This window comes from Bombina bombina, chromosome 1 (assembly GCF_027579735.1).
Source record: "Bombina bombina isolate aBomBom1 chromosome 1, aBomBom1.pri, whole genome shotgun sequence".
NCBI classification, from domain to species: domain Eukaryota; kingdom Metazoa; phylum Chordata; class Amphibia; order Anura; family Bombinatoridae; genus Bombina; species Bombina bombina.
The window spans coordinates 752,069,903-752,097,044 of record NC_069499.1 but is presented as its reverse complement, the minus strand read 5'-3'; the positions used below and the strand labels follow the sequence as shown (position 1 = coordinate 752,097,044).

At 37.9% G+C, this 27,142-nt stretch overlaps 1 protein-coding gene across 1 annotated transcript in view; it reads left to right on the top strand.

The window, feature by feature from the left end:
- The window catches only part of LOC128645944 (protein ATP1B4-like), a 218,859-nt gene extending 193,290 nt beyond the window's left edge, over positions 1–25,569 (top strand). The window contains exons 8-9 of the mRNA XM_053699290.1: positions 10,180–10,272; positions 24,621–25,569. Coding sequence (XP_053555265.1) covers positions 10,180–10,272; positions 24,621–24,779 — 252 coding nt within the window. The 3' untranslated portion in view covers positions 24,780–25,569. The remainder of the gene's footprint in view (positions 1–10,179; positions 10,273–24,620) is intronic.
- Positions 25,570–27,142: the final 1,573 nt, after the last annotated feature.

Here is a 27,142-nt window from a genome sequence, read left to right as displayed (position 1 = left end):
ATAACTTTTCCCAAATAGTTGCTCCACTCACTGAGTTGACTAAACAGAACAGAGACTGCAAAAATTGGCCTCCTGGATGCCTTCTCTCATCTGAAAAAAGCCTTTTGTTCTGCTCCTGTGCTCCGCCATCCTAATCCTGACCTGCAGTTCACTTTAGAGGTTGATGCCTCCGAGATAGGAGATGGAGCAGTCTTAACCCAAAGGGATCCTTTAACCTCCAAGTTGCACCCTGTAGCCTTTTTCTCCAAACGCTTTTACTCCTGCTGAGAGGAATTATGATGTTTGTAATCGTGAACTCTTAGCCATTAATGGGACAGTACACTGTAAAATTGTTTTTCCATTAATGTATTTTAAATGACTTGTTATACCAACTGCAGAGTATAAAATATTTGAGAAATTGCATTTTCATGCTTACATGTGTATATGAAGTAGCTGATTTTGTGCTTTGAAACCACAGCCTATTACAATGGGTTGAACTTAAAGATGATATCATATCTCATTATGTTATAACTTTGTGTACACACCCTTGATTCCTTATCTTTTATTTGGCTGGAACACCAAAGCTCAATACATAGAGAGAATTTGAGAAATTGCATTTTCATGCTAACATGTGTATATGAAGTAGCTGATTTTGTGCTTTGAAACCACAGCCTATTACAATGGGTTGAACTTAAAGATGATATCATATCTCATTATGTTATAACTTTGTGTACACACCCTTGCTTCCTTATCTTTTATTTGGCAGGAACACCAAAACTCAATACATAGAGAGAATAATGGACAATTATCATTTTATTACTTAACTGTCCTGCATCCCACTGAGAGTGTAACTTTTTCTGCTGGCTGTATTTACTTGTCAATAGCATATACTCCAGTATCAAAACTTTCAGTATAGGCGGCTTTACCACAGGCTAAATCAGCTATTTCAAATGCTGAAATAGTAGTAAAGGAGCTACTTGTAACCAATACACTCTAGCAGGTAAAAAGGATCATTGGGAATAATTTAAAGGGGAGAAAACTTTGGGGTGAACTGTTCCTTTAAGATGGCCCTGATTGAATGGCGTCATTGGCTAAAGGGTACCACCAATCCCATTCAGATTCTCACTGACCACAAGAATCTGACGTACCTAGAGACTGATCATCGACTCAATCCTCGACAGGCCAAGTGGGCCTTATTCTATTCCTGTTTTAACTTTGTGGTCTCTTATCTTCCTGGGACCAAAAATAAAAAGGCTGACGCCCTTTCCTGTCAGTTTCCTCAGTCTACTAACTCTTCTGAAGCTCCTATTGAACACATCACACCCCTTCTTGTGTGGTTGCTCAACTTAACACCTCTCTACTTTAAAGACTGCAATGTGCCCAGTCTGGAAAGTCTCCTAATGCCCCCATGGCTCCTGATATCTTATTTGTACCTCTGAACCTATACACCCCTGTGCTATACTGGGCTCATGATAGCAAACTATCAGGACATCATGGTTTGACAAGAACTTTTAAGCTTCTTTCCCAACATGTATGGTGGCCTACCATGAAGTCTGATGCTCAGGATTATGTAAAAGCCTGCATGACTTGTGCTACCAATAAGACTCCCAAATCCTTGCCTTCTGGCTTACTCCACCCGTTGTCCATTCCTAAACAACCTTGGACACACATAAGAGTAGGTGAACGTTTTTGGGTCTCTACTTGACATATTCGTCTACGTCAACCCAGTCACAAATTAGGGCCTATGTTTATCGGCCCTTACAAAGTACTTAAAAGACTGTCTCCTGTTGCCTACAAAGTGGCTTTGCCCAGAACCCTGCGCATACACCTAGTCTTCCACATCTCACTACTCAAGCCCTACATCAAGAACAGATACACTCAGCTCCTACCTCCTCCGCTCTTGATTCATGGTGACCCTGAGTATGTGGTTGCTAAGATCCTGGACTCCAGATACAGGTGCAGGCAACTGCAGTACCTCGTGCATTGGAAAGGTTACTTTGTGGCAGATTGTTCCTGGGTTCCTACCCGTGATGTGCATGCTCCATCTTTGGTCTCCAAATTCCATGCTGTTCATCCTTTGAAGCCGACTCTGGTTCCTGTAGGGATTGGGGGCTATGTCACACTGCTTCCTGTGCCGCCTTGGCTGTTGCCAGGGATGTGGCGGTTCCTGTGAGCATTCACATCTCTTCCTCTGAAGCCGGATCCTTTGAGCTGCTTGGTGTGAATCGGCACCTATGTAAGTACCTGCAGTGCTTACATACACTGCCCAAGTATAGGTGTTGCTTCGTGTGCGCCTGGGTGATGTGTTACTGTATGCTGGATTGCTATTTTGTTATTGAACTCTGCCTGTCTGACCACTCTGCTTCCTTAACCCCTGAACTACTGGATTGTTATACTGATTTTGAACTCTGCCTGTCTGACCACTCTGCTTGCTTAACACCTGAACTACTGGATTGCCATATTGTTGCCGAACTCTGCCTATCTGACCATGCTATTGGTTTACCCCTGAACTGTTACACTGCTGGATTTACTTTGTTGCTGATACCCGCCTGTTCCTGCTCTTTCTATTGGTTCCCCCCTGAACTGCTTTACAGCTGGATTGCCTTCCTGTTGCCGGACTCAGCCTGTCTTGACCATTCTCTGTCTTCTTCTTATTGCCCTGAAGGACTACCCTGTCTACCGTGAGTACTGCTTACCTCATTTCACTAACTTCCTCTGCTCTGGGATATTTCCTATCATTCCACTTGACGCCGGGATAAGAAGACTACTGGCCAAGTTTGGTCTGAGAGAGATATCCCACGAGCATTACACATACTTTTTCAAAATTTTACAAGTTTGATGTTTTTGCTTCAGCTGAAGCAGCTTTTGGGAGAAAAGTTTTGCAGGCTGTGGTGCCCTCAGAATAGGGTCCACCTCTTCCTTTTTGTTCCCTCCCGTTATTCATTCAGTGTCCTCTGGAGCTTGGGTATAGTTTTTCCAACTGTAAGGAATGAAGCCTTGGACTCTCCCTATCTTAGGAAGGATAACATAATTTATGCTTACTAGATCAATTCCTTTCCTTCCGGATAGGGAGAGTCCATGGCCCTGCCCATTTTTTCTTGTCTATGGGCGGTCCCCTATTATTTATTTTATTCTTCTGGCACGATTTATACTCTAATGTTTCTCCTACTTTTCCTTGTTCCCTCGGCAGAATGACTGGGGTAATGAGGAAGTGGGAGGGATATTTAAGCCTTTGGCTGAGGTGTCTTTGCCTCCTCCTAGTGGCCAGGTGTTGTATTTCCCAACAGTAAGGAATGAAGCCATGGACTCTCCCTATCCAGAAGGAAAGGAATGTATCTGGTAAGCATAAATTATGTTTTTTGCCTCTGCAGACAGCACCCTTATCTCAGTTCTTTTGACAGACCTGCATTTTAGCCAATCAGTGCTGTATTCTAGGTAATGCTAAGGGAGTGAGCACTGTTATCTATAACAGCAGTCGCCAACCAGTGATCCACGAGAAGATGTTGGTGGTCCTTGACACCATCAAGCAGGAATTAATCTCTTCTGATGGAGTCACCCTCGTCGCGATGCAACTCCCTACAGTGCCTGGCTGGACATCAGTGAAAACCGACAGATGAGGAGTTAAATTACAATCGTCCTATGCACATTGCGTAGTACTGCGCAACTTGCGTAGCTAGATTGTATTTTTAACTCCTCCCGCCCGGCGCACTGCTCAGAGGAAGATGCTACCATTCTAAAGCCAGCAGAGGTTGGTACAGTCTTGGCTTGAAATAGTGGAAATAACGTATATATAAAAAAGAAGATCTTAAAAGAAATTCTCTCTTATATTTCATTTATTTTCTTCCCTTTACCTCTCTTTTTGTAGTAGTTTTCCTAATTCCTTCAGATGGACTTACATCACTGTTGGTCTTCCTTCCCTCCATCTTCTTTTTTTTTTTTTTTACTAAATATTAATTATTTTTCATTCTAATAATTTTCCCGCGCACAAAGCCATTCCACTGAATTCCAGTAATTACCATCCATCAGATCAGCCATATCCCACCAGTATTATAGTAATTGCCAGTAACATCAGTCGTGGTTAGCTCACATCCATATTGAGAGCTTTCTGATATAAACTTAATGTATGACTCCAATGTCTGTCTATGATCATAAGTAGTTTTGAATCATTCCTAACTGGGGAGATAACTTGGAAGTCTTGTGGTCCTTTTAAACATAATTCTTTTTTCCCACTTTCTGTCTATCTGTTTCCAGCTCAAAAGTTGGTACTCACCCTTCAACTGTCAATTGGAAGTATTCTCTCAGTTCTGTCATTCAGTTAGTTAATTTGAAAAATGAATTCTTAAAAATTTGTAAATATATACATAATGTAAACTTATCTATGGGTTATACTAGTTATGTACAGTATCGGTGTGTGTGTGTATATATGTGTGTGTATATATATATATATATATATGCACACACAAACATTATAGAGGTTTTTACCTTTTTAAAAAAATTCATATTATTGGTCCACGGGATTCAAAATTGCGAGTTTAGTGATCCCTGAGGTCCGAAAGGTTGGTGACCCCTGATCTATAAGACACACATGAACTAGTGCTGTCTAGCTATGAAAAACTGTCAAAATGCAAAGTGATAAGAGGCGTTCTTCAAAGGCTTAGAAATTAGCATATGAGCCTACCTAGGTTTAGCTTTCAACAAAGAATACCAAGAGAACAAAGCAAATTTGATGATAAAAGTAAACTGGAAAGTTGTTTTAAAATTACATTCCCTATCTGAATCATGAAAGTATCATTTTGACTAGACTGTCCCTTTAAGGATAGGGTGGATGTAGAAATAATTAACGGCCAGATTATGAGTTTTGCGTAATGAGCGGCTCGGTACTAATTTGCAAGTTATTTCCACCGCTCACCTTTAATAGCGCTGCTATTACAGGTTTGCAAAAACCCTGCGTTAGAGGGCAATATGGCAGCGTTGAGCTCCATACCGCACACAAATATCAGCGCTGCTTTGAGCTGGTTTTACGTGCTCGTGCACGATTTCCCCATAGACATCAATGGGGAGAGCCGGCTAAAAAAAAGCCTAACACCTGCAATAATGGAGCGTAAAGCTCCGTAACGCAGCCCCATTGATTCCTATAGGGAAAGAAAAGTTATGTTTACACCTAACACCCTAACATAAACCCTTAGTCTAAACACCCCTAATCTGCTGCCCCTAACATCACTGCCACCTACATAATGTTATTAACCCCTAATCTGCCGCCCCTGACATCTCTGCCACCTACATTACACTTATTAACCCCTAATCTGCCGCCCCAATGTCGCTGCCACCTACATACATTTATTAACCCCTAATCTGCTGCCCCAATGTCGTTGCTACCTACATTTCACTTATTAACCCCTAATCTGCCGCCTCCAATGTCGCCGCAACCTACATAAATGTATTAACCCCTAATCTGCCGGCCCCAAAGTCGCCGCTTTTTTATTTTGATAGGGCTATTAGATTAGGTGTAATTAGTTTAAATATTTGATCATTTCTTTTTTATTTTGTGTAATTTAGTGTTTTTTATTTTTTGTAATTTAGTTAATTGTATTTAATTAATGTAATGTATTTAATTTAGTGTAATGTTAGGTGTTAGTGTAAGACAGGTTAGGTTTTATTTTACAGGTAACTTTGTATTTATTTTAACTAGGTAATTAGTAAATAGTTAATAACTATTTACTAACTAATCTACCTAGTTAAAATAAATACAAACTTAGCTGTGAAATAAAAATGAAACCTAAGATAGCTACAATGTAACTATTAATTATATTGTAGCTAGCTTAGGGTTTATTTTACAGGTATTTAGTTTTAAATAGGAATTATTTAGTTAATGATAGTAATTTTATTTAGATTTATTTTAATTATATTAAAGTTAGGGGTGTTAGGGTTAGATTTAGGGTTAGGTTTAGGGATTAATAACTTTAGTATAGTGGCGGCAGTGACGTTGGGGGCGACAGATTAGGGGTTAATAATATTTAACTAGCGTTTGTGATGCAGGAGTGCAGCGGTTTAGGGGTTAATATGTTTATTATAGTTGCAGTGATGTCCGGAGCGGCAATGTCCAGAGCGGCAGATTAGGGGTTAATATTTTTATTATAGTGTTTGCGATGCGGGAGGGCCTCGGTTTAGGGGTTAATAGGTAGTTTATGGGTGTTAGTGTACTTTGTAACACTTTAGTTATGAGTTTTATGCTACAGCTTTGTAGCGTAAAACCCATAACTACTGACTTTAGATGGCGGTACGAATCTTGTCGTTACAGGCTGTACCACTCACTTTTTGGACTCCCAGGCAAACTCGTAATACCGGCGCTAAGGAAGTCCCATTGAAAAAGGACTTTTTGAAAGGTGCGGTAGTTACGTTGCGTTACGGCCAAAAAAGTGTGCGGTACAGCTATTCTGACAAGACTCATAATAGCAGCGGTAGTGAAAAAGCAGCGTTATGAGGATTTTTCACTCATAACGCAAAACTCGTAATCTAGCCGTCAGAAAGTATTTCTACGGCTGAAAGGGCCTTGCTATCTTCATCACTAAGAGAATCACACCTACGGCTATTGCACCCGGTGTACTTATCACCATATAGAGGGCTAGATTACAACTAGAGCACTAAATATCATTTGCAAGCAAGCAATATTAGTGCTCCACTTTGTAATACCAGTGCACGGTAATGTGCGCTGGTATGTATTATAAGTAAATTTAAATTGCTAAGAAGCATTGCACTCATGAAAGCGTGCTTCCATAGGCTCAGCAAAGGAGGTAAGTAAATACATATATATATATTTACGTTGTGGTCTATGGGAACACACAGTTTCTATAGACCGCAATGTAAAGGCACTGGGTCTTCCTATAAATGTGACAGCTTTGCAAAACAGCATGTAAACTACATAACTGTCTGAAGTAGTCTGAATGACACATTTAGGATTGAAGGGGGTTAAAGATAATAACACCTATTAGGAAGGGCTTGGTATTATATAGGTGTAGTTATCTGTGGCGTTTAACAGATAGTATATGTTTACTGGTTAAGATCGTTAGACATTAGTCATGTCATATTTAATATTTATTTTAATGAATGCGATCTTAGGACATAACTATTTGTACAGCTACGATTACAAGCATATCCCTTTCAATTCATAATTATCTAGAAGCCTATTGACAGTTGTGTAAATTACTGACATAAAATTAGAGCAACTATTCACTCAAACTACCTGCAAGCACATGGTTAATGGAGGTGTGCTGTATGTTTTAGTTGAACACTTTGAAGATAATGATTAGTGAACGCTAAGATAAGTGTTATTATCCAATAATGGGTGGTGATCATGATAAGGGTGATTGCCCAGAAGTGTGGCTCATAACCACTTGGTACCGGGTTTCTTGTGTCTGAATTAATTATTTATGACACAGGAGCAATTGCAGACAGTGCCGCTACAGTAATTATATGTAAATACATGTGCAGATTATATTATCAGAAACACTGTCATTGTGATATTGCAGCTTGTGTCTTTATTTACATTTCAGGATGACTCACTAAACGTGTTAGATCAATAGGTAGGCGTGCCCAATAACACACCCTCGGATTGACCAATGTTAAGTGAAGTTTGAGTAATGGGAGAGTACAAATGATGTACTACCCCATGATTGGGTGCTCGCAACAGAAAGGAGTTTATAAGGAATGAAATCTGTGTACTTCGGCTTGTCATTTTGTTTGTTTGAAGAAAGACTGTATTCAGGCCAAAACGCGTTTGTTCACCCGTACGCTACACCCCTGGCACCTGAAGCCGACATAACCGGTTATCGACCTAATGAGATCAAGTGCTGGCCTCTTCTGAAGTAGGAGACATATCTGCATTTTCAATGTCATGGCGGTGGCATATATCAATCATCAAGAGGGAACACACAGTTCTCGAAAATGAGCAGAAAGAAATTTCTGCATAATTTCTGTAATTTACATTCTACCCATGTACAACTGGGAAGTGGATTATCTTAGTCAACAATCCCTACACTAAGGGGAAGCTTCATTTGGATGTCTGCAATCAGATAGTCAAGAAGTGGGGTTTTCCAGAGACAGACCTGATTGTTTTGCTTTTCAACAAAAAGCTCCCAGATAATTTTGTGAGATCCAGGGATCTACAGGCAGAGTATGTAGATGTTCTAGCAGCTCTTTGGTCCTTTCGCATACACTTTTCCACCATCTGTTTTGCTTCCAAAATGGATAGCTCGAAACAAGCAAGAGCTATCGTCATTAATTCTAATTGTTCCAGCTTGGCCTCGCAGAATTTGGTTTGTGGATTTAGTACATATGTCCAGCTTTATTCCTTGGTCTCTTCCTCTATGTCATGGCCTATTATCTTAGGGGCCATTTTGTCATCAAGATCTCGAGTCTCTCAATTTGATGGCTTTGAGATTGAATTCATAATTCTTAAACAGCAAGGTTTTTCTGATACTATTGTAAATATCTTTATCCAGGTTAGGAAACAAAGAAAATCTATCACAAAGTATGGAAAGTTTTTCTTTCCTGGTATGAAAATTTTATACCATAGGAAAAGCACGAAGCTTCCTCAGAGTTTTGTTTAGGGTTTAGTCAGTTTGAAACCAGTTATTAAGCCAATTTCTCCCTGGGTAGCGCTTGCTGATTAGTGGCTACATTTAGCAAGCACTATGAAGGTGCTGAACCAAAAATGGGCTGGCTCCTAAGCTTACATTCCTGCTTTTCAAATTAAGATACCAAGAGAATCAAAAAAAATTGATAATAGGAGTAAATTAGAAAGTTGCTTAAAACTGCATGCTCTATCTGAATCATGAAAGACAAAAAATGTGGGTTTCACATCCCCTAATAGGGCAATTGTCCTGATCCTAAAAATTCTAAATAAAGGCTTCTACATAATTTGGATGTAGTTAGAGCTTTAAAGTTTTTTTCTTCAAGCTACAAAGTATGTTAAGCAATCCTCTAATTCAGTGATTTTTAACCTTTTTTTTGCTGTGGCACACTTTTTTACATTAAAAAATCCTGTGGCACACCACCATCCCAAAATTTTAAAAAAATCACACATTGTAGCCTAATATATATATATATATATACACATACACACACACACACACAAACACATACTGTATGTATTGTGCTGTTATGCCATGCCTCCTACAAACTACCCCTGCACTGGGAGTAAAAAACAAGCATATGTCACACTGTTGTCAGTCTGCCGCGGCACACCTGAGGATCTCTCACGGCACACTGGTTGAAAAACACTGCTCTAATTTATGAATTAATTTCTCAGGTCCACAGAATGGCCAGAAGGCCACAGCCATTACTTTAGCCTCTTCATTAAAGCTTTTAATTTACAAGGCTTACTTGCTCAATTCTTCCAGACCAGTTTCCACTTCCTGCGCACTTAAATATGAGCCTTCTGTAGAACAAATTTGCAAGGCATCAACATGGTCATCCTTACATTCCTTTAGTAAACTCTACCACTTTGATTCTGCGGAAGCTGTTTTTGGTAGGAAAGTTCTCAAGGCATCAGCGTCTGGAAATTAGGTTTTTGCCTTTTTCAATAAATGTGTTAATCCCACCCAAATTATTTGTGGATCCACAGCTTGGGTATTATTATAATTTCTTTAGGGGTGATGAGTCTACAAGGCCCACCCAATTAATTTAATTTTGCTAAAAAAAATATCGTGGCAGCAGTTCTAGTTTTTTTTTCTAGTTTTAAATCTCATTTTCCATGCTCTGTTCTTTACTACTTTCAACTTCTCCTTCTTGGCTCTTTGAGGTTTTTTTGGGAGTCTTTGCCTCCTCCTAGTGGCTGGGAGTTAAGTCCCAGAAGTAACGGACTCATGGACTCTCACCACCTCAAAAGAAATTAATATATTAGGTTAGCATAAATTTTAGGGTTTTTTTTAATCAATTTTGTTATCAAAAAATGACATTTTATGTTATTTCTGATTTAAATATGGCAAGTGCATTGAAGTGTTTTGAAAAAAAAATGCTTTATCACTTTACATAAATACATGATGAAGATAATTTCACTCAAATAACTGCTAAATTACCATCCCGTAACTATAAGCAGGACTCAAAAGTGGTGGGAAAGCCAAAAAAACAAACATTAAAATGACATGTAGTAGGAGTTCATAAACGACTGTGCTTTTAAGCTGAATATACTTCTTTCCACAGAAAGGTGCTCAGAGTGATCTTGGAGAAGTATTCTTCTATCCAAAAGACAGTTTCGACCTTATGTATTATCCTTACTATGGTAAACTCACTCATGTAAGTATTATCATGCGTATAAAGTATGCTTAAGAGCAAACCCTTACCTTCTATTTTTTTAATGTTTGCATTTGCAATGAGTTCCCCTATAAAAGATGCCTGCATCACTAAAGCACCTCACAAAACAAATAAAAACAACATCGTCTATATTATATGATCAACGCTAACATATGCACAAAAGTAAACTTGAAATCAGTTAGAGAGCTAAAATAAAAAATAAAAACAGGAACTCATCTGTTTTGAAATTGTTAGACACAACTGCAAGATGAGATATTTCACAAGGGTAATGGAATTTATGAATTTCACATACTGAGCCAAACTGTAGGTTAAAAATCCAAAATGCGCTTCTAGAATGTTCTGTAACGCCCACAACCAACCCCTAGGCACACCTCTTGTTTTATCTAGTGAGACAAAAAAGAACTAAGAATACTTTACAATTACAAACATTTACATAAACAATTTTGCAAACGTGTTTTGGTTGTAATTATTTTTTCTTTTGCTGGCTATTCGCATTTGGTGTGTCAGATATTGTCTATTGGGCACCACACATAACTAGAGATATTAAAGGGATAGTAAACCCCAATTTTTTGTATTTATTTTTTATGATTCAGATAGAATATACAATTTTAAACAACTTTCCAATTCACTTCTATTATCAAATTTACTTAATTGTCTAGTTATCTATTGTTGAAGGAACAGCATTGTGAAAAAAGAGAATAATATGGAGTCCAAAAGGAGACCATAGAATTCAAATAACACAGGCGCTATACAGCTTAAAATAGGAAAATATTAAATGATATTATATGCATATAACACCAGATTATGTGTGCAAATGACAATATTGAGTGCAAACCAAACAACCCAAAAAGTGCTATCAACAGCAAAGATATATAAAATTAATTATTTAATATAAAATAATAAAAGAGTAAAACAAGTGTATAAAGAAATATAAATTTACAATTTTGTTGATCAGACGCAGGAATACAGTGTAGTATACAAACAGCAACAATGTTTCAAAAAATACAATACAGATGTAACGATACAGAGAGCCAGAATGGAATACAATGTAAATGAGAACAATTTCCTGAAGTAATTCGATGTAGCGGTCTTTATATACGTCCAGATTGAAGAGGATTTTCAAACTTCAGTTGGAGATGGAACGAGACGAAAGACCGATAAAACGGCAAACAAGGCAACAGCATAAGGTTATCACTTATACTTACACCGAAAGTCTGTGATTTGATCCTATGAGTTCCTCTCAATGGCGTGAATCTCCAAACAGCGGGAAGCAGTAGATTCAACCAGCAAAGCTATTCGCAAAACACCTTTGCATACAGGTAACAGGGAAGCTGCACCTACGGAGGCTGAAGAGGAACAAAAAACAAACAAAGCAGAGCAACGCGTTTCAACCCGTAAACAGGGTCTTTTTCAAGCTCCCGACATTGATTTAGAATGTACTATATATAGCCATTAAAATCAGGCTATTGGTTGAAGTTTGCTAGTGGGCGTATACAATCAAAAGGCGAAAAAAGCCAGTTGTCGGACATTGTATTATTTAGCTCAATGGTTTAGTATATCATTTTTGTATATCATACCACACTTTTACTCAAAAAGAATTATTAATGTCAATACATGCATATCTTTAGAAACACATAACTTCGGTCACATTCAATTTGCACCAAAAATCAGCAGACACACAAAAAGGCGCCATATACTATGCAGACCTTGTGCAAAAAATACAAATGTTTATGCAAAATTTGTATATACATAATTAGAAATAAAAATATAAAATCTACAAATAAGAATACGTATGACATAACCCAGAAGGATCAGCAGATGACCATCGCAAAATTCATATAAACATGGATGTTGGAATAGATAAGGTTGGAAATCAATCATTTAAAAAGCATCCAATGTCGAAATCGACATTAAGACCTAGAGGTTGTAAAGTTTTTAGATCAAAGATCCACTTACTTTCTCTTTTTAAGAGATCATTATGTATATTACCCCCTCTCCATTTCTTTTTTACCTTTTCTATTCCTAGAAAATAAAAATGATCTAGGTTCCCATTATTACATTTACCAAAATGTTTAGCAATAGGGAGCTCTTTATTTCTTTTATGTGTAAAATTCTCTATAGACCACATGTGTTCCCTAATACGAGTACGCAGTGGTCTAGTGGTCTCACCTGTATACTGCAAACCACATTTGCATTGGATAATGTAAATAATATTGCTATCTGAGCATCTAATGAGTTCTTTTATCTTGTATATTTTTCCTGTTATATTTGATTTAAATTCCTTGCATTTACTTGAATGCTCACAGGACTTACAAGTTAAACAAGGGTAAAAACCCACTATACTATTACCTTTCATGTCAGATTGATTTTGGCTATTCACAAATTTCCTTTCTCTATATGTAGGTGCCAGAATGGTCTTTAGATTTTTGTTTTTTTTATATACTACTTGTGGTCTGGATGGGAGAATAGGACCTAATATTTCATCGTTTTTAAGTAATCTCCAGTGCTTTTATAAAATTCTCTCTAACAGATTTTTATTTTGGCTATAGTTTGTAATAAATGGAATAAAAGCCTGCTCCCTCCCATCACTACCCTTATGGGGGATATTTATGATCTGCTTACATTTAGGGATTAGTAGAGAATTTCTATCAACTAATCTAACTTCATTAAGGGATTTCGACTTTTTTAAAAAAAAAAATTAAATGCTAGAACTTTTTTTTTAAAAAGTCGATGCTAACAGCTATATACACTACACAAGCTGCCACCATAAAAAATGGTTGGACAACATTCCTATAACATTCCTAATCTTACAGATTTTGAAAGTCAGTCAAATTCATAGAAAGAGGGTATGAGGAAAGTGAGATTAACAAATTCCTTAATGAAGTTAGATTAGTTGATAGAAATTCTCTACTAATCCCTAAATGTAAGCAGATAAATATCCCCCATAAGGGTAGTGATGGGAGGGAGCAGGCTTTTATTCCAATTATTACAAACTATAGCCAAAATAAAAATCTGTTAGAGAGAATTTTAAAAAAGCACTGGAGATTACTTAAAAATGATGAAATATTAGGTCCTATTCTCCCATCCAGACCACAAGTAGTATATAAAAAAAACAAAAATCTAAAGACCATTCTGGCACCTACATATAGAGAAAGGAAATTTGTGAATAGCCAAAATCAATCTGACATGAAAGGTAATAGTATAGTGGGTTTTTACCCTTATTTAACTTGTAAGTCCTGTGAGCATTCAAGTAAATGCAAGGAATTTAAATCAAATATAACAGGAAAAATATACAAGATAAAAGAACTCATTAGATGCTCAGATAGCAATATTATTTACATTATCCAATGCAAATGTGGTTTGCAGTATACAGGTGAGACCTCTAGACCACTGCATACTCGTATTAGGGAACATATGTGGTCTATAGAGAATTTTACACATAAAAGAAATAAAGAGCTCCCTATTGCTAAACATTTTGGTAAATGTAATAATGGGAACCTAGATCATTTTTATTTTCTAGGAATAGAAAAGGTAAAAAAGAAATGGAGAGGGGGTAATATACATAATGATCTCTTAAAAAGAGAAAGTAAGTGGATCTTTGATCTAAAAACTTTACAACCTCTAGGTCTTAATGTCGATTTCGACATTGGATGCTTTTTAAATGATTGATTTCCAACCTTATCTATTCCAACATCCATGTTTATATGAATTTTGCGATGGTCATCTGCTGATCCTTCTGGGTTATGTCATACGTATTCTTATTTGTAGATTTTATATTTTTATTTTTATTTCTAATTATGTATATACAAATTTTGCATAAACATTTGTATTTTTTGCACAAGGTCTGCATAGTATATGGCGCCTTTTTGTGTGTCTGCTGATTTTTGGTGCAAATTGAATGTGACCGAAGTTATGTGTTTCTAAAGATATGCATGTATTGACATTAATAATTCTTTTTGAGTAAAAGTGTGGTATGATATACAAAAATGATATACTAAACCATTGAGCTAAATAATACAATGTCCGACAACTGGGTTTTTTCACCTTTTGATTGTATACGCCCACTAGCAAACTTCAACCAATAGCCTGATTTTAACGGCTATATATAGTACATTCTAAAACAATGTCGGGAGCTTGAAAAAGACCCTGTTTACGGGTTGAAACGCGTTGCTCTGCTTTGTTTGTTTTTTGTTCCTCTTCGGCCTCCGTAGGTGCAGCTTCCCAGTTACCTGTATGCAGAGGTGTTTTGCGAATAGCTTTGCTGGTCGAATCTACTGCTTCCCGCTGTTTGTAGATTCACACCATTGAGAGGAACTCATAGGATCGAATCACCGACTTTCTGTGTAAGTAAAAATGATAACCTTATGCTGTTGCCTTGTTTGCCGTTTTATAGGTCTTTCGTCTCGTTCCAGCTCCAACTGAAGTTTGAAAATCCTCTTCAATCTGGACGTATATAAATGGTATGTAGTATATATATATATATATATATATATATATATATATATATATATATATATAGTATGGTATAGTTTGGTGGTGCTATATAGACAATATCTTTGGTGTATGAAGAGGTGACATTGGTTCTCTAAGTTTGTAAAAGAGCTTAATTCAATTTCTACTTAGAACTTTAATTGGTTTCAACTGAGAGTAAAATAGATTTATTTGAAACTACTGTTGAAAAAGTTGGCACCTCATTTTCACTGGCTTTATTTAGGAAAGGTACAAACCTTAAAAATGTATTGAGATATGAAGGTGTCCATCTCTCTCTCTGACCAAAGAGGAAACTATTAAAGGACCATTCACATTTCAACAATGCATTAAATGTTTCATTATTGAAATTGAAACATTATTGCAATAGGCATTCATGATTTATTTTGCTTCCTTTTGCTGTAAAATACACCTGAAATGTGTACTTGTTCCACTCTCTCCCAGGGAAGCTTGGTTTAATACTTTTTAGCTAGGTTTCTGTGAGCCAGACTATATCACTTCCTCATCCCTCGCTTTATCTGTACTCATTTTGTCTTTTAAAGTGGATTATCAGTTTTTCATCAACATCAAGACAGGAAAGCATTCTTTGCAATAGCAGAGGACGTATTAAAGGGACATTATACACTTTGCATAAATGTTTTGTAGATTATCCATTTATATAGCCAATCTAGGTGTGTTTTTGTAAAAATGTATAGTTTTGCTTATTTTTAAATAACATTGTGCTGATTTTCAGACTAATAACCAAGCCCTAAAGTTTTAGAGGTATACTGATGTATACAGACTTCAGACTGCTTCTGTTTGTATAATGGGTCTTTTTATATGCAGGGAAGGGGAGGGGGTTCTGCTATCAGCCCCTTTCAGTGTGTGTCCCAGGCGTATCTCATTAACAGTGTTAAATTGGGAGCTTCTAAGTAAATTTTTAAAAGGTTTTACAATGGATTTTTATATCGGTATCTGTGCATATTATTCTTTATAGTAGTATCTATTACATGCAGTTATATGAAAATTGGTGTATACTGCCCCTTTAAGTGGTTTAGGTGTGAGTATTATTGTGTGTATATATATATATATAAAAATATATATATATATATATATAAATAAATAGATATTTATATTTAGCTATTCGGTGGAGATAGAAAGGTATATATGTTTGTTTGCTTAAATATCTGTTAAATATATTATTGCTAAGTAACTAAGATAAATCAGTGCTAAACCACCTTAATTGAAGAGAAGAGGGCAGACTACCCCACTTTCTGCACATGTTTTAAACAGAGTTTGTACTATATCTGCATTTTAGTTTGTGATTGGTTAGCGAGGGTTGTTTTGTTCTGGGGGACAAGGAAAAAAACATAAAACAATATGCTACTTTGTGAAAATAATACTGCATTATTCATAGCAAATTTCTTCTCAGATCCGAATGTACATTATTATACGACTTACAATTTTTGTTTAATGTCGTTTTAACCCATTCACCCATTTGGACGTGTATATACCTTGTGCAGTACTTTGGCTATCGTACCGCACAACGTATATATACATCTGAGCTTCAGGAAGCTTTTTTTTAATAAAAAAAAAAAAAAGCCTTACATTTTCAAATTGTCAGACTGTCTTCCAGTACCTAAGATTGGGGTGACAAGAATGGGGGTGAGAGAGGGAAGAGAGCTATTTGCGAGGGATCAAGTAGGGATCAGGGGTTGAGAAGTGTCAGGTGGGAGGCTGATCTCTAAACTAAAGCTAAAATTAAAGGGACACTGAACCCCAATTTTTTCTTTTGTGATTCAGATAGAGCATGCAATTGTAAGCAACTTTCTAATTTACTCCTATTATCAATTTTTCTTCATTCTTTTGCTATCTTTATTTGAAAAAGAAGGCATCTAAGCTTTTTTTTTTTGGTTCAGAACTCTGGAGAGCACTTTTTTATTGGTGGATGAATGTATCCACCAATCAGCAAGGACAACCCAGGTTGTTCATCAAAAGTGGGCCGGCATCTAAACTTACATTCTTGCATTTCAAATAAAGTTACCAAGAGAATTAAGAAAATTTGATAATTGGAGTAAATTGGAAAGTTGCTTAAAATGTCATGCTCTATCTGAATCACGAAAGAAAAATTTGGGTTCAGTGTCCCTTTAACCTTACAACTACCTAATTAACCCCATTCACTGCCAGTGATAATAAAAGTGTGGTGTGCAGCTGTAATTAGTTGCATTCTAATTACCAAAAACCAATGGCAAAGCCATACATGTCTGCTATTTCTGAACAAAGGGGATCCCAGATAAGCTTTTTGCAATTTTAAGCAACTTTCTAATTTACTCCTATTATAGATTTTTCTTTGTTCTCTTGCTATCTTTTTTTGTAAAAGCTGGAATGTAAGCATAGGAGCTGGCTCATTTTTGGTTCAGTACCTGGGTAGCGCTTGCCAATTGGTGGCTACAGTGGTCATGCTCCTATACTTTGCTGCTTTTTCAAATAAAAATAGCAAAAGAATGAAGAAAAATTTATAATAGGAGTAAATTAGAAAGTTGCTTAAAATTGCATGCTCTATCTGAATCATGAAAAAGAAAAAAAATGGGTTTGTGTCCTTTCATGAGAATAAATCAAATATAAAGACTTAGAAATATTGTGTCCCAAGTAGCATATCATTTTGTATTTTCCAGACAAAAGGCAAGATTACAAGTCATGCAGCAAATCAGTTGTGAAAACACTGAGCGCGTTATGACTTTTTCACATATGGGGTTGCGCAGCTATTACAAGTTAAAAAATAACTTATTTTGCACGCGTGTTAAGACGTGTAATCCAAACAGCCAAATCACGCGCGCTTTCCCATATTCCACATATCTTTTAAAAGAAAATCAATACATGCTATAGAGGTCACTGATATAAGTAGAAATAGGCGATTCAGAAAACTTGCTACATTTACAAGTCACTCAGAAGAGGTATCATTGACAATTAATACCAATACCATGACATTCTTTGTGAGCTTTCCAAACGTGTATGAATTATGTCAGCAACATTCATAGTGAACAAGCCTGATATAGCTTTATAGGCTACAAACAGTAGATTTTCACATACACTTCAGGAAATTAAATAGTTAGATTACATTTCTCAAAAAAACATAATTTATGCTTACTTAAATTTAAAAAAAAAAACATTTTTATGGTGGTAAGAGTCCACGATCCATTACTCCTGGGAATTATTCTCCTCAACCTCTAGGAGGAGGCAAAGATTCCCAAACCACAAGAGCTCTATAAAACTCCTCCCACCTCACGCATACCTCAGTCTAAAGCATAGCCAAATATAGCAAAGTAAGAAAAAGGAATAAGAGCCATAAAAGGAGCAGGGAAAAAAAGATCTGCTCAAAAAAAGAAAAAAAGAAACTAACCCTAAAAAACATAGGGTGTGGTCTCATGGACTCTCACCACCATAAAAGAAATTAATTTATCAGGTAAGCATAAATTATGTTTTCTTTCGTACAGATGGTGAGAGTCCACTATCCATTACTCCTGGGAACTAATACCCAAGCCGTGTAGTCCACAAGTAATATCATAAAGGGAGGGATTTAAAAACATATTTTTTTCACTGAAAAATTAAATCCACAACCCCAAGAAAAATGTAAAATGCACTTAAAAAAGTAAATCAATCAGGAATGAAGGACCTTCCTACCAATGGTTGCCTCAGAAGAAGAATGATAACATTTTTAAAAAGTATACAAAGAAGATCAAGTGCTGACTTGCAAATTTGGTCAACTGAAGCTTTAGGCAGCGATTTAACCCCTTAACGACCAAGGACGTACGCCACACGTCCTCAAAAAAAATACAGTTAATCACCGAGGACGTGTGGCGTACGTCCTTGGTCTGGAAAGCAGCTGGAAGCGATCCTGCTCGCTTCCAGTTGCTTTCCGGTTATTGCAGTGATGCCTCGATATTGAGGCATCCTGCAATAACCTTTTTTAGCAATCCGGTGCAGAGAGAGCCACTCTGTGGCCCTCTCTGCACCGGACATCACCGGCTAAATTCGTTGGTGGGTGGGAGCCGGTTCGGGAGGCGGGTGGCGGCCATCGATGGCCTTGATGATGTGTAGGGGGGCGGGATCGTGGGCGGGGGTGATCGGAGGCGCACGTGCACGGGAGGGCGGGGGCGGGCGCGTGCACGGGGAGGGAGCAGGTGGGAATCGCTACACTACAGAAAAAAAGGTTGTATTAAAAGTTAAAAAGTTAATAAAAAAATAGTATTTATATATATAAAATACATTAATCAGGGGGGGGGAAGCTACACTACAGAAAAATAACATAATAATTTAAAAAAAAAACATTTTTCTTGCAAACTGGGTACTGGCAGACAGCTGCCAGTACCCAAGATGGCCCCCAATAAGGCAGAGGGGGGGTTAGAGAGCTGTTTTGGGGGGATCAGGGAGGTTGGGGGCTAAGGGGGGATCCTACAAAGTAGCATATGTAAATATGCTAAAAATGTATTTTTTTTTTTTTTTAAAAAAAACACTTTTATTTTAGTACTGGCAGACTTTCTGCCAGTACCTAAGATGGCGGGGACAATTGTGGGGTGGGGGAGGGAAGGGAGCTGTTTGGGAGGGATCAGGGGGTCTGATGTGTCAGGTGGGAGTCTGATCTCTACACTAAAGCTAAAATTAACCCTGCAAGCTCCCTACAAACTACCTAATTAACCCCTTCACTGCTAGCCATAATACACGTGTGATGCGCAGCAGCACTTAGCGGCCTTCTAATTACCAAAAAGCAACGCCAAAGTCATATATGTCTGTTATTTCTGAACAAAGGGGATCCCCGAGAACCATTTACAACCATTTGTGCCATAATTGCACATGCTGTTTGTAAATAATTTTAGTGAGAAACCTAAAATTGTGAAAAATTTAGCGTTTTTTTTAAATTTGATTGCATTTGGCGGTGAAATGGTGGCATGAAATATACCAAAATGGGCCTAGATCAATACTTGGGGTTGTCTACTACACTACACTGAAGCTAAAATTAACCCTAGAAGCTCCCTACATGCTCCCTAATTAACCCCTTCACTGCTGGGCATAATACATGTGTGGTGCGCAGTCGCATTTAGCAGCCTTCTAATTAGCAAAAAGCAAAACCAAAGCCATATATGTCTGCTATTTATGAACAATGGGGATCCCAGAGAAGCATTTACAACCATGTATGCTATAATTGCATAAGTTTTTTGTAAATAATTTGAGTGAGAAACCTAAAGTTTGTGAAAAAAATTGTGAAAAAGTGAACAATTTTTTTTTATTTGATCGCATTTGGCGGTGAAATGGTGGCATGAAATATACCAAAATGGGCCTAGATCAATACTTTGGGATGTCTTCTAAAAAAAAATATATACATGTCAATGGATATTCAGGGATTCCTGAAAGATATCAGTGTCCCAATATAACTATCGCTAATTCTGAAAAAAAGTGGTTTGGAAATAGCAAAGTGCTACTTGTATTTATGGCCCTATAACTTGCAAAAAAAGCAAAGAACATGTAAACATTGGGTATTTCTAAACTCAGGACAAAATTTAGAAACTATTTAGCATATGTTTTTTTTGGTGGTTGTAGATGTATAACAGATTTTGGGGGTCAAAGTTAGAAAAAGTGTGGTTTTTTCCATTTTTTCCTCATATTTTATAAAAAAAAATTTATAGTAAATTATAAGATATGATGAAAATAATGGTATATTTTGAAAGTCCATTTAATGAATATGTGTGGGTACATTAAATGAGTAAGGGGAAAATTACAGCTAAACACAAACACAGCAGAAATGTAAAAATAGCCTTGGTCCCAAACGGACAGAAAATGGAAAAGTGCTGTGGTCATTAAGGGGTTAACAAGGGCCAAATGGCCCCTGTTCCCCTTGTTTTCGCGTGAGACTTTGCCGGAAACAGGAGTTAACTCTGAGGCAGCGTATAGCAATCCACTCAATCGTGTACGATCGGGCTGATTGACACCCCTTGCTAGTGGCCGATTAGCCGCGAATCTGCAGGGGGCGGCATTGCAGAAGCAGTTCACTATAACTACTTGTGCAATGCTGAATGCCGACAGATTATGCTGTCCGCATTCAGCGATGTCTGGCGGACATGATACGCTGTAGCGTATCATGTCCGCCAGGCATTGTTAAATCGGCTCCTTATTCTCAAAAGCCCAAGAAGTGGCGACTGACCTAGTAAAATGAATAGAAATCCGTTGCAGTGGAGGCTGGCATGCGTCCAAGTAAGCCTTGTGAGCAAAAGTTACAACCAATTAGCGAAAGAAACAACAGAAACTTTCTATCCTATTGTAGCACCAGAGAAAGAGAATGAATAAATTAGAAGTCTGTCTAAAATCATTAGAAGCATTGATATAAAATTTCAATGCTCTAAAAACATCCAAATCAAAGGAGATTCAGATGAGGAGCCTGCAAAACCCTTTACACCAAGTTGAGATACCATAGAGGAGAAATTGACTTTATTACAGGCTTAAAGGGACAGTCAACTCAAAAAATGTTATTGTTTAAAAAGATAGATAATTCCTTTATTACCCATTCCCCAGTTTTGCACAGCCAACACAGTTATATTAATACACTTTTAACCTCTGTGATTACCTTGTATCTAAGCCTCTTTTGACAGCCCCCTGATCACATGACATTTAGTTACTATCTATTGACTTGCATTTTAGCTGTTGTGCATGAGCACAATGTTATCTATATGGCCCACATGAACTAGCAGTCTGTTGTGAAAAGAAAAACAAAAACATGTGATAAGAGGCTGTCTTTAGTGGCTTAGAAACAGGCAGAAATTTAGAGGTTTAAATGTTATAAAGTAAATTAATATAACAATGTTGGTTGTGCAAAGCTGGGGAATGGGTAATAAAGGCGTTATCTAACTTTTTAAACAATAACAATTTTAATGTTGACTGTCCCTTTAATACAAACCAAGGCCTGAACCAAATCATGAATATCAGGAAGATTAGCAATCTTCCTATGAAACAAGACTGAAAAAGCAAAAATCTGCCCTTCAGAGAACTGGCAGATAGGCCCTTATCCAAACCAACCTTTAAGAATTGCAAAATCCTAGAAATCCTTACAAAAATTCTAGGAATAACCAAGACCTATACACCAAGAAATAAAGGCCTTCCCGACCTTATAATACATTTTCATAGATACAGGCTTACAAACTTGAATTATGGTTTCAATCACAGAATCAGAGAAACCTCTGTATCTAAGGACTAACTGTTCAATTTCCATGCAATCAAGTTCAGAGACTTGAGATCCGGATGGAAAAACGGACCGAGTGCAACTGGATATCTGAACCATATCTGCATACCAGATCCTGCAAAGCCAACCTAGGGCAATCTGGATTACATACAATTTTTCTAGTCTTATCTTGGAGATTACTCTGGGAAGAAGTAGCAGAGGAGGAAACCGACAAACAAGCTGAAATGACCAAGGTGCTACTAGAGCATCCACAAACTCTGCTTGAGGGACTCTAGACCTCCCAAAATGCCTGGGACGTTTTTTGTTTAAACAAGAAGCTATCAGATCTATCTCTGGGAGACCCCAAAGACCCACAATCTGACTGAACACATCCAGATGAAGAGACCACTCCCCAGGATGTAGAGACTGACGACTGAGAAAGTCTGCTTCCTAGTTGTTCACTCCTGGAATATGAATCGCAGAGAATAGTCATAAATTGTTTTCTACCCATGAGAGAGTTTGACACTTCCCTCATGACCAGGGAACTGTGAGTTCCCCCCTGATGGTTGACATAAGCCACTGCTGTGACATTGTCTGTCTGAAAACATAGATGAGATTATCTTTTCAACAGAGGAAAGCTTGGAGAGCCATGAAAATACCACAAATTATTAACTGGCAACCTCGCCTCCTGCAGGGCCGTATTGGGCCACCGGGAAAATCCCGGTGGGCCGGGTTGAGCCTGGGCCGGCCGGCAGCTGCACAGTCAGACTCAGAGTGTGTACTGTCTGGAGAGCAACAGTGCCGCACAGGCTCACACAGTGTGCAGAGTGCGGCACGCTACTACTGAAGGCAAGCAACCAAAATGAAAGCGCAGGAGGTCCAGGGGCAGGCTGCACTAACAGTAACAAGTGCATTTCAGCCCCCATTTAAAATAGCACTGGCCAGGGAATGAGGAGTGCTAAACTGTGCTAGAGAGCGGGAGATTCAGGTGTCAGGACAGGAAGTCAAGTTCTCACAGTGCCTGCACTTGTTGTGTCGACTCTGAGTGGTGCGCCGAGGGACAGCATAAGAACAGCAGTGAGGTAATAAAAGAATGCTTCACTAGTGGCTAACTATTTGATTTACTTGGGAGCTCTCAGCTTACATTTTTGCATTTAGACTCCTGCACAGTACTTCTCCTTTTTTTAATAAACAATGTGGTTCTGGATTCCCAAACATTTTCCTCCATGTGCTTCTCATCAAAGACCGTTTTGTGCATTAGCACAGTGCTGGCAGGGCTGTGACTGCAAACAAAAACACAGAGGAAAATGTTTGGGAATCCAGAACCACTTTAGCTCCGTGCTATCAGCAGTGACATTGTTGTAAACTCCCCCAGACACAGAAGATCTGCCGGTAACGAGTGTGACAGGTGGGGGAGGGGTGGGACTATTGCTGATAATTTACTACGGGAGAGCAGTGGAGAGCCTTGTGAATTTCACCTTCTATAATGTCTGTCTGCTAGAGAGATACAGAAGGTAAGGTAAGGCTACTGGTTACTGCTGCTTCTTGTGACAGCTGAGCTGGATTATGATGTGTAAGGGGCAGTGCTGTTATTTAAAGGAGAAACAACTGACTGGACATATAGTGATTTATACAGACACCACACCACAGAGAGTATTTTGCTTTTAATTTTCTCAAGTTGTATGCACACAAATCTTCTGCAGAAAGTTCACATGTAAAAGCATAATTCAAATGTGTGCATATGTATTTATGTGTGTGTCTGTGTGTATTTGTATGTGTGTGTATATGTGTGTGTTTGTATATGTCTGTGTGTGTGTATCTATGTATGTATGTATGTATGTGTGTGTGTATCTATGTGTGTGTATCTATGTATGTGTGTGTATCTATGTGTGTGTATCTGTGTATGAATCTATGTGTGTGTATGTATCTATGTGCGTGTGTCTATGTATTTATGTGTGTATCTATGTATGTGTGTGTGCACTGTCTGTGTGTATGTGTGTGCACTGTCTGTGTGTGTGTATATATATGTCTGTTAGTGGGTGTGTGTTTATATATGTCTGATTTAGTGTGTGTGTGTGTATATATGTCTGTTTTAGTGTGTGTGTATATATGTCTGTTAGTGTGTGTCTGAGCGCACTGTCTGTGTGTGTGTGAAAAAAAAAAAATATATTATGGCTTTCACAGATTATTTGGGCTGGTGGGCTGGTCTTCTGCAATTTTTTCAGGGCTGCTTTTTATTCCCAGTCCGGCCCTGGCCTCCTGAGGATCCCAAAACCCCTGCAACCAATTATGAAAGGTCTATGATAAATTTCCCTTGAGGTGAAAAAAGAATCACAAACCATACCCCATATACATCCCTCTGACAAGCACTGTACTCTAAGGGGAAACCGGACCTCAATTAACACTGAAAACCCCTCTCTCTCTAGTGGAGGCAAAGTTAAGACTGAGGTATATGTGAAGTGGGAGGAGTTTTATAGAGCTCTTGGCGTTTAGGAATCTTTGCCTCCTCTTAGTGGAGAGATTAATTCTCAGGAGTAATGGATCGTGGACTCTCCTGTATGAAAGAAATCAGCATACAATTATTAAATTAAAATGTATTATCATGTTCTATGTTTAGCATAAAATGATTTTAATTGACTTTTGCTTAATTTTTCAGGTAAATTATACTTCTCCTTTGATAGCAATGCAATTCACAGGGGTGAGAAGAAATCATGAAGTCACCATTCAATGCAAAATAAATGGAAAACATATTATTAGTGATTATAAAAATGACCGTTTCCTGGGTAGAACAGTTTTCACACTGCACATTGGATGATTTAAAAAAAAAAAAAAACTAGTGCCTTCTGCAAACTGATCAGTGCTCCCTGACCATTTCCAGTGACTATTTATTTTAATGCTTAGCCCTTATCAAGAACAGGTGTGATGTTTTAGTCTGTATCTTACCATAAATGTTGGCCAGTGATAAGTCAGAAAAAAGTGTCACTTTATTTTTTATGGAAGAGCTTTTCTGACATGGATTTCCTATAGATGTTCCCAGTTATAAAATATTGCATATTTTCCAATGGAAATTAAAAATCATCAAGGCCTCACCTATGCTGCATACGTCAAGTAGCAGTATTCTTGTATTTAATTAAAAACTGTGGATGTTTAATACAGCGTGGAACAGTATATTTTAAAATGTCAAATAATGTAGTGTTCATTACACTCTGCTATCCCACTTTTTTCCATTTTGGAAATGTGTTCATGTAAAAATTTTATTTAATTATGTGTTTGTTATTTTTTTGGTATATATCATGAAAACAATTAGTAAAACATTAGACTTTAAAAATGAGACTGTATTGAAAGCATTTATATCCATAAATACTGTATTTCTTTAAAAGGTTAATGCCATGCATGTAATTATTGTTATTATTGTTATTACCACCTTGACAACATTACCAGCCCATTATTCTACATATTGGTCATTTTGAGGCCTTAAACTTAAAGGGACAAGAAAATCAAAATTAAACTTGTATAATTCAGATACAGCATGCAATTTTTAAAAAAAACTTTGATTTTATTGTTTTATAAATCAAATTCTATTAAACAAATTATGTGGTTCTCTTTGTTGCCTCAGGAGTAGCAAATCGCTGCTTGCTAAACACATATGCCTTATGTAATTGGTCCAGCTAGCTCCCAGTAGTACATTATTGCTTTGCAGCTGACCTTATAGGAGTTAAACACATATCTTTGTGATCCCATTTTCTTTCCAAAGGCAAGGAGAGTCCACAACTTCATTCCTTACTGTTGGGGAAGGAGGAGTAGGCAAAGACACCCAGCAAAAGGCTAAAATATCCCTCCCACTTCCCCCATCCCCCCCAGTCATTTTTTGCCTTTCGTCACTAGAGGAGGATGGCAGAGAAGTGCTAGAAGATAGTCTTTTAATGGGTATTTTCCCTTCAAGAGAAGACTGGAGCTTGAAGTAGTCATGTAAATCTCTCAGTGAGAGTGTTGATGATAGTTAAAGTCTGGAGATACAAGGGAACGTTTTTCTGTGATTGCATCCCCTCTGCTGATCTAACAGCTCCTTGGGAACCAGTGTTAACGAGTTACACTGTTCTCCCTTTATTTCTCAGATCCCTGTCAAAATTTTCAGTGGAAGTGTCACACCATGAAAGGCTGGTCTGTTCCACAGCAAGAGCGATTCTGGAGGGATCCTTTTTATTTATTAGGGGATAGTCCCTAGTAGGGCTCATTATTCCCCTAAAGACTGCAGGACTCAGTTTAGTCACAATGTGACACATAGACTCTCTAGGGGATCAATTCTCCTTATGCCTGGAGATGAGTGGGAACAGTTGGGGCTTATGTGCTGCTTAACGTTAGGAGCACTTGTGAAGGGTACCGGGTATATTTTTTGTGGCTCAGGGCTGTAATAGACTTCAGAACTTTGTCAAAGCGTTTTACTTTCGCTTTTGACTGTTGCGCAGTTTTTAATCTCAGCGTGCTTTTACTAGTTAGCAGGGGCGGCTCCTATTGCGTACCACGTGATCGGGTGTGCTTTATATCCGAAAATCATTAGCGATCCAATCTGGTCTACAACAGGCTGCTTTTTCGATTGTCAGGGAGTCCATCTGGGTTTTTACTGAGACCCTAGGAGGTGATGAGTGCCCCAGCTATTGGTGTTGGAATAAAGGTGCCCTTTTTCTAGGATTTTTTCTCTCATTGTGTGGGAATATTTCAAAGCGATTGAGGACTCTGATATTAACCCTCTAGGGGGTTTCATAACGTCAGTACCTATTTCAAATAACTGCCTCTACTGTGAGAGGTCCCCTGTGTAGTATGCCCCCCTGCACAACTCTGTTCCAATTGTCTAGGTGATGTTCTTAAAACTAAAAAGGGAACTAAGAATGGTAGCCCTTCTACTATGTTTAGTGCCTCTGAGCCGTCTACCGCTCAGGACTCAGTTTTCCAGGAGATGCCTACCCTCACTCCTAAACCTGGTTTTAACTCTGTTTCACATGCAGTTCCCCACGACATCCCTAATCCTCCAAAAGGAGGGGAATTTTTTCCTGCAGACTTTACTACACGGTTACAATCTGCTCTGTCCGTGGCCTTAAGTGTCTTGCCTGTCTCTGGAAAACGGAAGAGAAAGGTTAAACATAACTCTACAAACCTAGATTTATCTAATTTTCAATCTGA